Below are 13,933 nucleotides of genomic sequence, written 5' to 3' on the forward strand. Positions count from 1 at the left end.
TTTTCAGGTACAGATGCATAAAAAGGGAATAACTTCAGATGACAGGGTTATGATTCAAAAATATTTCAACAGGTTAAAACAGTACTCTGGATCTAAGGTAAAATTCTATCAAATTAAATCTTACATTTGCGTTAAACAGAAAAACCAACCACCCAAGTAGGTGGACATTAGTTTTTGTAAGACCTCTGAATTTTGGTGCAGTATGGGCTCAAAATGAGACAATGTGATGTGGCAGTTAAAAAACAAATTTTTTTTTTCACAGACTATGCAATTAAAGGCATAGACTACATAATTAAAAACATAGAATATTTATTAAGCACTATGTACCAGGTACTATTTGATATAGTTGGGATGCAAATACAAGCAACCAAAGGCTGTCCTTGACCTTAAAGAGATTACATTTTAATGGAGGAAGACAACACATAAAGGGAAACTACAAAGTAAGAGATTTGGAAGAGGTAGAGAGGGTTGCTGGGTTGTGCCATAGAAGCCTGGTTTCTGGTATAATAAAGATGAAAGCTCACCTGACAAAGCTGGAAGATCCAGGGACAGAGTCTAATATTGCGATGGGAAGTGGGCAAGTGATGAAGATGATGGCTAGAAAGCAAAGTGGAGAACTGGCTCCAGAACAGATAAGGCAAAAGCTCACCTATCAGAGCCATCGGGTGGTAGAGTAGAATGAACACTAGCCTAGGAGTCAGGAGACATGGGCTCAAATCAAAACACCAGAAATTATTAGCTATATAACCATTGGCAAGTCTTTTAACTTCTGAGCCTATCATCTGTAAAATGGGAATAATACCTGTAATTTTTATTTATATACAGTGGATTGAATCCCTTATCCAGTTTCACTTTCCCAGTTTCAGTTACTCACCATTATCACCAAAGCAAAGCTGGAGAGGGCCACCTATAGACGCTTCTGCTTTCAACTCCACTTGGGGGGGTGGGGAGAGAGGGCTGGGGTTTTGTCTTTTTTAGAGGCAGGGAGTCCACAGAGTAGGTTCAGCCAAGGAGCAGGAACAGGGAGGGAGCACATATATATGGGGTCAGCGGGTATTTTGTTTTTATCTGTAGTGTCAACTATCTATGGTAGATCTTGGAACATATAACCCATGGACTCAGGGGCCTTACTGTGTCTTATAAATGATGTTTATATGTATTATGTATGTGTGTGTGTGTATATATATATATATATTTACCTATGTGTGTGTAGCATCTATGTGTACACATGTCCAAATTTTTCCATAATACAGACAATAGCTGACATATTAAGTTTTACAAAGTGCTTTTTATGATATGAAAACCTGGACAAGTAAAATCACACTTAACTCCTAGAGAGCAGAAATGATCCATTTAATTAGTATACAGTACTGGAATTATTGATTAAATAAAAGCTAAGTTAAAAAGGTATGACACTTATTTCAGGGCACAGGTAACAGACACTAAGTTAAAATGATCACCTTAACTTTCAGCCAACTGATGTATGAAACCGAAATAAAGGGGCAGGCCTAATCTTTCACATGCAACTGCTTTCATTCATTGACAAGATAACAAAACTTTTTCTTGGACAAATGTCTAATAATAAAAAGCAACACATGAAAGAAATGGCTTGATTCTTTAGTAAGCAAGTGTTCCAAACTTTTGAAGGAATGTACTTTTACAAACAAGTTTATTTTCTATATGTAAATGGAAACACAGTATAATTCTGACACCTAAAAACTGTTCATTAAACAAGATCTTAAAATCAGATGAATTTTAAGACTAGTTTTTCTTAAGTGCTTATCAAGTAGATAAGCAAACTAGAGTTCCACTTTAAAAGACAACTATATTTTCACTGGGCACTTAAAACCCAAAAGTATATTTCAATAAAATGTGTAACTATTTTGTCTTACGCAATGATAAAACTTATTGGGGGGGAGGGGAAAGGGTACACATGAATATCACTAGGGTCTTTTAAATGTTAAAAACAAAAAACAACAAAAAAACATACCCTTGGAGAGATTTAATACTTCCTGAGTAATTTTTTGCAATATCAAACATGATTTCATGAAAATTCTTAATTTTTAGAATAAATCTACTGATGAATATGTATGAATACAGTGTAATTCAATTCAGGTAAATTCAAAGAAACTTTACAGAACTTAAATTTAAGTTCCATCAAAAGTTAAACCAATATGATTCATCCCCTTTTACAAGGATTTTTTTTTGCTTGAATATTATTTGCAGTAAAATGGATCATCAAAAAGTAATATTTTTCTGTTTAATAACAAAATACAGATAGCCACTTTGGGCTATCAACTTTGATGTATTCTACTACACACACACCAAAATAGGATTTACTACCAAGACAATTGTGTTACACTACAAAAAGTTACAAATAATTAAAATATTTTCTTTATAATACAACCAAACTTTACAATCCACCCGTTTTCCTAAACTTACTACAATGATTAGGAGTTGTGGCACTTTCTTTTGCAAAAAAAACCTTTCCTCTTCATAAAACCCTGAGGTGAAAGGCTGTTAATATAATAAAACTGGAACCACTATTTTTTTTTTCCTCTTTGTATTATACTGCAGGTAAGTTAAAAATTTTTAAAAAGGAAATGTAGCAACTTTCAGAGCTGTTTTCTACAGTTTTCAAAGAAGTCATTTCCACATCAACATAGCCAAAAAAAGGGCCTAATCCGAGCCACTTTTTTCTTTTAAAGTTCATCTTAATACTTTAGTGCCGGGATGGGCGCCATTTTCCATCCCTACTGTTTTCTCTTCTGCTATCATAGTCATGGCTCCAACCGTCATGGATCCTATCTTCATAGTAGGAATCATCTCTATTTCCTCTATAATGATGGTCAGATCCATGATCCCCATAACGCTGCTCGCGACTATACAGCCTATCTGATTGGTAGGGATGGGAATTCTGCCTGGTTTTCCTTTGCGACACTGGTGTATCCTGGCACCACTGGGAGCTTGAAGAGAGGTTAAATGAATGACCATGCTGCTGCCCTGAGGGTGTAAAACTAGGCTGATCCAAATGCTGAGGTACAAACTTTCCACTGAATGATCCCTGCTGCTGCCACAGAACATTGTTCATCTGAGGGGACAAAAATTTTAAAGAAAGAAAAAAAATTAAATTAAAAAAAACTTTTATATTAATAGATACAATAAATTACATCACAATGAAATAACAAGTATAAAGGATCTGCCAAAATTGGGACACTAATGCATTGCTGGAGTTTTGAATTAATCCAACCATTCTGGAAGGCAATTTGGAATTAGGCCCAAAGGGCTTTGAAAGAATGCATACCCTTTGTTCCAGCAATACTACTACTGGGTTTGTAACCCAAAGAGATAATGAAAAATGTTTGCACAAAAATATTCATAGCGAAACTCTTTGTAGTAGTACAAAATTGGAAAATGAGGGCGTGTTCCTCAATTGGGGAATGGCTGAACAAATTGTGGTATCTGATGGTGATGAAATACTATTGTACTGTAAGGAGTGATAAACTAGAGTATTTCTATATAAACTGAAAAGAACTCCAAGAACTGATACAGAGTGAATTAAGCAGAACCAAGATAACATTGTACACTGAAAGTGGAACTACCCAATGTAAAGGACTTTACTACTAGTAGCAATACAATAATCCATGAGAAAGAATGCTATCCACATTGAGAGAAAAAACTATTGGAGTAGAAACACAAAAGAAAAACTTAGGACTTATCACTTGTTTATATGGGTATATGATTTGGGGTTTCAGCTTTAAAAGATTGCTCTATGGTAAAAATGAATAATGTGGAAATAAGTATCAAATGATAAACATTTGTACAATGAACAATGCTTGTTGGCTCTGGGAGGGGGTAGGAAAGAGAAGAGGGAAAGAAAATGAATCATAGAAACATGAAAAAATATTTATAAAAATAAAATAAAGAAAAATATTTTTAAAATAAGTAACCTTTTTAAAAAAACGTATCTGCCAAAACAGATTCCAGGTTACAGTCTTAATTAAAATAATTTATTTAATAAATGTATAGGTGACAACTATTTGCAAGGCACTGACAAAAATAAAAGGATGAATAAGAGAACCTGTTCAAAAGGTGCTCATAAACTCTCCAAAGGGAATTAAGATATGTATATAAATATAATAATACATATCTGAGTATGCTAAATGTATAAAATAGGTTCAAAAAGATTGTTTTACTGAAGAAATCAAGGAAGGCAGTGGCATGATTATCACATTTGTGTATATGTCTTAGAGTGGAGCCAGACTGTAAAGGAGATCATGCCAAGACAAAGAGCTTGGACTACAGGTAAAGGCACTATAAGCTGTGCTTTAATATGTCAACAACATGCAAAGATGGGTTGACTATCATCAGTTATCATACTACTTGCAGTAAGCAGGTATAAGATTATAAAAGCCAAAACTAGAGGGATGGAATATAAAGAAAGGAATGGAAACAAGAATTATTTTGAAAAAGAAGTTGGCAGAATGTGATAAATGGTAAAAGGAAGGAAACAGAAAAGAAAGGAACCTAAGCTTTATAACTTGGATGACAGAATAACACTATTAAGAAAAATAGAAATGTAAGAAGGAAGTGACAAAAAAGTTTTAGTTTTGACGAGTGATAGTTAATGATGAAAACTAATGGAAAATAACTGCAAGTCTGCTCTTAAACCCTTGTAGGTATGTGGTCTGACTAAATGTTCAAATGGAATTTATGAAAGGTAACCAAAAAAAAAAACATTAATAACTTTCCAATTTATGAAAACGCTTGAATACAGTAATTCATGATACAACTTTTTTTTATCATTTAAACTACAACCAGTTTATGTATTTTTTTTTAAACCCTTACTTTCTGTCTTGGAGTCAATACTGTGTATTGGTTCCAAGGCAGAAGAGTGGTAAAGGCTAGGCAATGGGGGTGAAGTGGCTTGCCCAGGGTCACACAGGTGGGAAGTGTCTGAGGCCAGATTTGAAATTAGGACCTCCCGCCTCTAGGGTTGACTCTCAATCCACTGAGCCACCCAGCTGCCAACCAGTTTATGTATTAACAAAATTTAGATCACAAAAAATAGCTTACCACAGCCTGTCTTTGAAGATTATCTGGAGATGAGAAAGACCTCTGTATCATTTGTGAAGCATTATATCCAGATGTCAAGTTATCCATATTCCTTTCATATCTACTCAAAAAAAGAATTCGTCATTATATACAAAGGAGCACTATACATAGAATTTTGATTCTTGAGGTCCTAATTCATTATTCTCAACCTTTCTATATTAGGTGATCTGTGATCACAACGTGATCTCCCACCAATGATGTAGATTATAACCTATCAATATCTTTTCATTTTGTTGTAACTCATTTCATGTCTTCTCATAATAAGGGGAGAGAGGTATTATTAACCCAATATGTTCCAGGCCTTCCAGATTTGACAGTTTTTGTTATTTTTTTTTACTTTGCATGGGTTGCCTACTGATCCCTCTTGCTATATGCAGTGCATAACTTAAACATATAAATATTAATCAAGTCATGAGCTCATGATAGAGATGGGCTAAGAATTAAAATAGCTGATGTCACCAAATATATCAACCAATTCTCTTTAAATACCCTTCTAAACAGCCCAATAAACATCAGAGAAAAGCACTAAACTAGAACATACTTACAATGGGCCACCTGCACAAGACCCCAAGAAGAGTGGAGACTATGAATATTAAACTAATTTGCCACCTCTAGCATGGGACTAATCCTCTGAAACTCTATGGCTACTAAACTTCCACCATCTATTACTCTCCCAATTGCCAATTACCCAAAAGTTAAAAAGCATCCCCCTCCCTAATCCCTACCTCCCAACAGCTCATTCCCAAACTTCTCAACCAGACCCTTCCCATGACTCACTGCTATTCAGCTATTCACCCCTTTTACCATGCCCTCTAGAATTTCTGATCCAGAATCTCTCCATTCTGTACTTCTCCCTTACATTCTCTTTTTATCTTCTAGAATTCAGAGACCTGGTTTCCTGAAAATAACACTTACCTTCTAACTTACTTACCTTCTCTAGAACAGCTCCTATTGCCATTTCTACACTAACAATTTATTATCATAATTCAGCAATGTTTCTTTCTTTGAAGTGAACCTTACCCAAATGTATTGCTCAATTCTGTTCTCTACAGAATCCCAGACCATGCTCCTTTTTTCAAGTTTAGTACCTGGTTTACAATCTTCTTCTCTTACTTTTAAACTAAGGAAATTTTTTTTCTCAAACACCCTGACCACCTAGTTCCTCAATCTCTTCAACTCCTACTACCTATTCTTTTCTTCTGCCTCATCATATTCTCAATGTCACCATCAGAACTGTTTCACTTCAATATTGGAAAACTCTGAAATTCCTTTGTTTGATCACAACTTCCTGCCTTCCTATCTCTGCCTATGCCTTCTACCTCTCCTCAACATATTGTCTTCACTAGGCTCTCTAATTCCTACACCCTTCAATACTTTCTTGGGCCATTACTCCTGAAGATTCCACTTTGCTAACTTTGAAAAACCAATTCAACTTTACCCTGTCTTCCACTCCTAAATCTCTTGCCCCCTTGAATAATCTTCGCTGATATCTAACCAATTCTAACCCTGAAATATATCTTGACCCCCCATCTCTAATCCAAATACTTAGGAGCTGCAAAGAGGAGTATGAGGAAGTCAAGCAAACCAGTTTACTAAATCCTCTACAAATTTGTCAACTGATTTCAACTGGGTCCTCACTGCTCTCAAAGGTTATTCCAAACTGTCTTTTCAGCACAGACTATGATAAATGGTATTGGACTTGGTGTCAGGAAGCCAAATCCCTCTTTAGATATTTACTGTGACCCTGTGATTTAACTGTTCTATGACTTGGTTTCCTCATTATAAAATAAGGGGAGTTGAAGTAGATGCCCTTTTGGGTACCTTCCAGCTCTAAATCTAGTCTTTTCTCTCCCCTAAACCTCTCAACAGAGGACCCTGCATTACACTTTAATAGGCAGCTAGGTAGTATAGTGCATAGAAATGGAGCTGGAGTCAGGAAGCCCTTGGTTCCAAACCCCCCCCCCCCACTTACTAGCTATGTAAACCTAGGCAATTCACTTGACCTCCATTTCCTCATCTATAAAATGAAGATAAGGCACCTACCTCCTAGGGTGGTCATGAGGATAAAATGATGTATCTATAAAGCTTACAGTGCTATCATCATTATTATGAGACTATAGGGCATATGCAATATACTTTTACCTTTCTTACATCTCATAATCCCTTGACCTCATCCCCCATTCTTATTTTCTTTTCCTGAATTTAAACAAAAAAAAAAATAGCTTTTTCAGGAACACAAACACAAAGGTTTGTGTACCAAACTATCAATCTCCAATATGTACCACCCATTTTTTTAAAGTATGTCACTCCACATTTTACTTTCAAAATAGCCTACCTGTTCCCTTCTATGAACTTTTAGAAATGTTTCAATAGCCCCATTTTTTTGGTCATTCATCATGAAGCTACTTCCCCCACCCCAGTAAAAATGAAGGGGGGAAAAATCCTTATAACAAGCAAAAACAGACAAGCCAAACAAATAAGCATAGGCCAGCAAAACAATTATTTCAATGCAAAATCTGAAGGCCTTTTCTCAGTTCTTAGCCTTCACCACTCTGCAACATTTTTAACCCTGTTGATCCTCTCTCTCCTTTTCTGGATATTCTCTCTTCTCTGGTTTTTTTTTTTGGACTTGCCTTTGTTTTTTATCCCTTGCCTTTCCCTCCTGTCTGGTCACTTCTCAGCCTCCTTTGCTGGATCATCTTCCATCCAGAACCTGTAAAGTTCTGTCCTGGGTCCTTTTCTTTCTCTCTACCCTCTCATGTAGTGTCCTTATGAGGTTCCCTAAGTTTATTCATTTCTATAAAGATCTCTATAGATCAAGGCTTAGTCACTCTACTGAGCTTCAATCTCACATCACTAGATATCTATTGGACATTTCCAACTGAATGTCCTATATGTCAAATTCAACATGAATCATCCTATTTTCTCCTTAAGCCTACTCCTCTTCCAAACGTCCCTATTTCAATTAGGTGAAAGAGTATTTTTCTAGTCCTAAGTTTTTTAGATATTTTTAACTTTGAAGTAATTTAACATAAGGAATACTGTTTGAGTTACTTGAAAAAACTTTGTAATTTTAAAATACCTATTTTGGATATTATAGATTTAACCCAAGTTTACAACTTTAGTATTCTTCCTCTTAACTCCACATATATAATCAGTTGCCAAATTTTGTTAATTCTACCTCCAACCCTTTCTCTGTACTCAAAAAATCACTACCATAGTTCAGACTCTTTTATCATTTCTTCTTGCATGGACCACCTCATATCCCTTCTCCAATTTCATTCTCCACAGTTGTCACAGTGATTTTCCTCAGGTGCAGTTATGAGCTTTACACTTACCTTTACAATAAACCCCGGTGGTGTTTCCTATAACCTCTAGGATAAAATGTAAACTCCTTTATCTGGCAGTCTTCAAAACCTGGCCCTAATCTACATGTCCTTAGCAGGACGCTCTACTTTGAGAAGCAGTAAATCAGCAGGCAAACCAAACTCTATGCTGTTCCCTCATATCTCTCTTCTTCTCTAGGCATGTGTGCTAATCACCTTCTGAATTCTTGGGCTGACTCCCTTCATTCTCTCCTTACCTGCACCTCTTAGAACTTACTTTTGTACAGATTCAGTTTAAGTCTCTTTTTCATGAAGTCTTTCCAGATGCACCTCTAACTCCTAGGGCCTTCCCTCCCAAAAGTAATTACAATCATTTGTTGTGTCCCCTGATAAAATTTAAAGTTTCTGTAGGTATATACAGTCCCTTTTTAATTTTTTATTATCCTTGGCACCTAGCACATAGTAAGTACATAATAATACTGGCTGATTTGATGCTTGTTGCAATGTTAGTACATATAAAGTCTTTTGCCAACCTTAGGAACCTTTATAAATACTGTTCCTAGACCTTCAAATTTTATCACACTAAAGTTTCAGTATAACACTTTTTAATATAAAACTTAATTCAGCATGAAGCATTTTATTCATATTGTTGATGCCACCCAAAGGTATTTAATTCCTTAAAATATCAAACAGTTAATTATAAGGCTGTCTCCCAGTATGGATTCCAAGAACAAAATTTTAATAAGACCAATATTCCTTAACTTAAACCAATTCATCATTGAGTACCTTCTATGTGTAAGAAACTATGCTAGGTAGTGAGGAAAATACGAAGATGAAAAAGACCTAGTTACTACTATTATAATGTAGTGTTAATCATGTGATGGCTACAAAAGAAAGTTCTGGGGGGCAAAACAAAAAACAACAAAAAAAGAAAACCAATTTTATTAACTAGAACTGGTAGTTCTTACCTGCTAGAAGCTGAAGTGGACTGTGGTATGCTAGATGGACTTGCATTCCCAAGATTATGCTGGGAATATGATGAACTAACCTCCTGAGAAGCATGACTACTTCCTGAAGAAAACATATTTGAAATTTGTTTTTTTCCAAGGTCATCCAACTTCAAAAAAGTTAAGTTTGGTATAACCTTAATATCTCAGACACTAGGAATAATTTGCATTTCAATATTCTACTCTACTGTTTCATTAAAATAAGAAATAAGTTAACAAAACAAAATATTACACACAACACTAATACCCAGTGGATAAAGATGCAATCAAAGTGCAATATTCCAATTGCCAAAGCAGACATAAGTGCAATTAGCTGAAAGTTTTTCCTTACTAGCTCCAGCAATTATAATTTGTTAAAACAAATTGTGGAAATAAACAAAACCCAGGAAGTGATTTCCTGAAGATGATTTTTTCCTTACAAATAAAAGACATGCAAGCACTTAAAGTTAAAAGAACTTAAATAAAAATCCAGATTTCTTAATAAAAGAGTTATACATGTTTTCCTACACCAGCTGGTAGAAAAAGTAGCATGCAAAATATCAACATGAAATTGGGTGGCCTAGAATGAGCAAATTACAAAGAAAAATGAACAATATGAAAAAGCAGTTCCAAGAGAATACATTTAAAGCTTCATATTGACTCAAGAATAAAAGGAAAAGAGCACACAAATCAACGTAGACATTATCACTGTCTTCACTGAAGCCCTAATCTAAAATCTCACCATGGATTAGAAATGAAAAGGGAATAATTGAAAACTGCCATGAGAATTCATTTTCCTCATCCAGAAAAATGAGTTACACTAGATGCTCTCTCCCAGGTCTAACTCTATGCAGATAATGACTTGCATGAGAGCTATAAACTGGAATTGGTTCAAATAGAGGCAGGGAACTATATTACATCTGGATTGAAGGAGTTCTAAATGCCTATATTATCTAAACTAGATATGCAGAAGCTCATCATCACAGGATGGCCACTTAAAACAATATGTTATGAGAAGTATTAATCAAAGATTAATTATTTAGTCTTTTTGACACTTCTTTGTTCCTGAGCATTTTTAGCTGAGGGATGGCTGGAAGAAGGGAAATTCTACTCTGTAAAAACATTTTTAAAGAAAATTACTAAACTGAGTTTTTAGGATTACAGATAACATTAATCATCTGTGTTGTCACTTCGTTATTACTTAGGAATTCTAAACTTCATTGTTGTAAAGTTAAGATGAATTTTTTTTTTATCCTGCCTAAAAAGATTCTTTAAAATTTAACAGATACCTGATCTGAACTGAATTTTGATGGGCCTTCCAAAAAGTTTTATTCCATTAAGTAGATTCATTCCATAAGGAACAGATTCTTCATGTTTGAAATTCACAAACGCAAACTGCTTTGGTTTACCATCTTTATCCTTTGGAATTTTAACTTTTATTACAGGACCTGCCTGCAAATAAAAAATAAAATAAAATAAAATAAAGTTAAAGTTAAATGAAGCAAATTCTGAAAAATGTTCCGTTTGTAAAGAAAAAAATAAAGCAAATTTTAAAAATGGAACAAAATGCAAGTAACCACTTCTGGCAGGACTTAAAAAATATATAGCACATGCATTTCAATTTAGGTGAGAACCCATGATTATTACTATAAACATAATTTATTTGGAGGGACTCACATAGAAAAGCATAAATGCCTTACAGCTTACTCCATTGTGTTGCTAACTATGGCAAGTACAACTTTCCTCTACAGCGGTTTAAATATCCAATTCTTCAAAGTTGTAAAAGGGAGAAGAAAATACTGACTTAGAGGACCTAGTTTTGAATCCCAGCTCTGCTGCTTACTACCTGAGTGACTTAAGTCACCTAATTTCTCTGGGCCTCTTCCCTCATTGATAAAAATAAAGGTGTTGGGACTAGATAATATCCTTCCCAGCTTTTAGTCCAAGATTTTTTTAACACAAAGCATATTAATAATCCAGAGGAGGCAATAAGTGCTATAATTTCAAATTTTAATCTTTACATTTGTGCTTCATGGCCTAAACACTATCAGTAGGCTTCACAACTGCGAAAATGCATAGATTATAACTTCCCATTACTGGTAAAGCATTTTGAGTTGGTGTAATAATCTGCATCTAATGTGCCAACTTAAAATGGTTACAAATCAAGCCTGCTCACAACTACTCATTATTACCACCATTTTACGGATGAGGAAACGAAGTTAAGACACTTGCCCACAATTACATGGCTTCATAAACACCTGAGTTAAAATCCAAACCTAGGCCTCTTAAGTCCAGTGTTCTCACTCCACTACACACCTCTTCCAAGGTGCAAGCAAACTAAGTGAGAAGTGAAGCAGTTACTGACGGAGAAAACTTTTCAAGTCAAATCTTCGTGGTAACAGTAATCAATGACAAAAAAAAAGGAGAGGGTAATGACCACCAGGGGAAGATCTTTTCCACCAGGATCAAAGTTCGTGGTCCCTAAAACTCCTTAAAACAGCTGCTTTCTGTCGAACCAAGCCATCCCCCAACCCCCACCCCTTAGCACAATACCCAAAAACTACACTAGTAAAGGAGCTGCTTATTTCTTTCTGGCCCCAGGCCAAGCCATCCAGACCCCACCCCACCCCAGGTCAAAAGGCTTCTAGTACGCACGCGCGAAGGCGGCGCCAGCAAAGACCGTTGGGCTAAGGCCTTTGCGGGCGAGAGGCGGGGAAAACCAATGAGATGGGGGAAAGAAGCTGATTCCACGCTTTTACCTGATGGAAAAGCTCGAAGAGCAGCTCCTCCGTCACTTTACAATCGAGGTTGCCAACAAAGAGAGTCCGATCCGCTTCGGCAGTGGCGGCGCCCATGTCCGCAGCCGCAGGCCCCACTGCTGGGATAAACTCACCGTCGCCGGGTGGACTGCGCACGCCCGGAAAGCTGTTCCTCCGGCTTTCCCCCTCCCGCTCCGACAAAGACCACGCCCCCTGTCTCCGACTGACATCGATGTACGTCAGGATGCGAGTGCGCATGCTCCCTAGGCGAACCTTTCCCTTACGGGAGATTCTCGAGGAACCGTCACTTTTAACCATGGCAACGTGGTCGGTTACAGAGGCCTAGTTAGGCGGCTTGGAGCTGAGAGCCGGTGGGAGGACGAGAGGGCGAAGCGACGCGAACAAGCCCTTTCCCAGGGAACACCGTAATTACAAGATGGCCCAACTACTGCCCCACGATGACCGAGGCGAAGGATGTGCGGCCAGGGGCCCTTTCCCGAGAGCCCGGGGCAAAGCCGCTCGGCCTTTGGGACAGATGTCTGGAGATAAATCCCCTAGGCTCAGGCCCAGACCCAAGCCCAAGAAGAATTCCCCCAAGGTCGGCCCGCAGCGAACTCCGCGGGGGGGACGCCCAGTCAGCTCCGAGGACAGCTCTGTGTCTGAAGCCAGCCGAGCCTCTCCCTTCATTTACAAAGGGAGGGGAGTAGTGGGAAAGGTGCCAGCCCAGGTCGTCAGATTCACACCTTACCCGCCTCCTTAGCCGAAGGGTGAAGAAGTCACAGCTGCAGCCGCCACCGCAGCCGCCGGAAGTGTGCTGCTGCTTCTGCCGCTACCTGCGCGTGGACCTCTGGACGCTGCTTGGGCAGTCCCTTGAAGTTGATGTCTGTCACCTGGGGCACCCAGTGACTGGGCTGTGAACAAGGCCTCCCCAAAAAGCTTTCTTGGTGCAATGACTGCTTTGTTTTTAGGAGGATGGTTTGCTGCGAAAGAAACAAAAATGAGTCTTCAAAATTCTTAAAATGCGATTTCAGAACACCCACAGGTGGTATCTACCCACCAATACCAATAGCTTAGCTTTATATGGCACTCTTAAGGATTGCAGAATTACACAGGAAAAATCAATCAAGAGTTTATTAAATACTTAGTGTTTGATCAATTAAGCGCTTTTCAAACACTGAGTAAATGTTGTACTTAGTGCAAATCAGCACTAGATAGTGATTTAAAGTGGTGGACCTTCCATTAAAGGCCAACTCCTGTACTTCCGAGATTTTTTGGTTCCCAAAGGCAACTCCTAATCAGGAGGCTACCTCTGTACTAGCTGTTGATCAAAATATGTGGTAGACCTTCCATTAAAGGCCATCTGCTGTGCTTTGTTTTGATAGGAAAATTTCTCAGGCAATTCCTGGGGAAGGCAAGCTCTTGCTGGCCCGATCAAGCAGGAAAGATTTCTAATTGCCTTTGTGTGTGGATCCAGAAGCTCTTACTAATTTGGTTGCAATTTGTGATGTCTCAGCAACCAAGTATACCATAGTACAAGAGAGTTGGTGAAGGGTGCAAAAGCAAAGTCACAGATCCTTGAAATATATCAATAATTCATGTCAAGTATGTTTTGCTTGTTGAAGAAATATAGACAGTTGGGTGCATTGGAAGGAGCAATATACCTGAGTTTAAATCCTACCCCTGCCACTTTTTGTCTTGAACAAGTCATTTAAATTTTCTAGACCTTGGTTTCCTCATCTGTAAATTG

The 13,933-nt window shown here is 37.4% G+C and overlaps 1 protein-coding gene across 3 annotated transcripts; it reads right to left on the bottom strand.

Moving 5' to 3' along the window:
- Window positions 1–292: 292 nt before the first annotated feature.
- Window positions 293–12,504, bottom strand: RBM7 (RNA binding motif protein 7). Of its 3 annotated transcripts, XM_001371016.5 has the most exons (5): window positions 12,187–12,504; window positions 10,717–10,879; window positions 9,410–9,512; window positions 5,077–5,176; window positions 293–3,091 (listed from the first exon to the last, which is right to left on the bottom strand). In XM_001371016.5, the coding sequence occupies exons 1-5, from the start codon at window positions 12,502–12,504 to the stop codon at window positions 2,723–2,725; spliced, it is 1,053 nt and encodes a 350-aa protein (XP_001371053.4). In that variant the 3' UTR covers window positions 293–2,722. The 3 variants fall into 3 exon arrangements, with proteins under 3 accessions (XP_001371053.4, XP_007494823.1, XP_007494824.1); XM_007494761.2 differs by lacking the exons at window positions 9,410–9,512; window positions 10,717–10,879 and having other exon boundaries at window positions 12,187–12,320; XM_007494762.3 differs by lacking the exons at window positions 9,410–9,512; window positions 12,187–12,504 and having other exon boundaries at window positions 10,717–10,855.
- Window positions 12,505–13,933: the final 1,429 nt, after the last annotated feature.

Source organism: Monodelphis domestica, chromosome 4 (assembly GCF_027887165.1).
Source record: "Monodelphis domestica isolate mMonDom1 chromosome 4, mMonDom1.pri, whole genome shotgun sequence".
NCBI lineage: Eukaryota > Metazoa > Chordata > Mammalia > Didelphimorphia > Didelphidae > Monodelphis > Monodelphis domestica.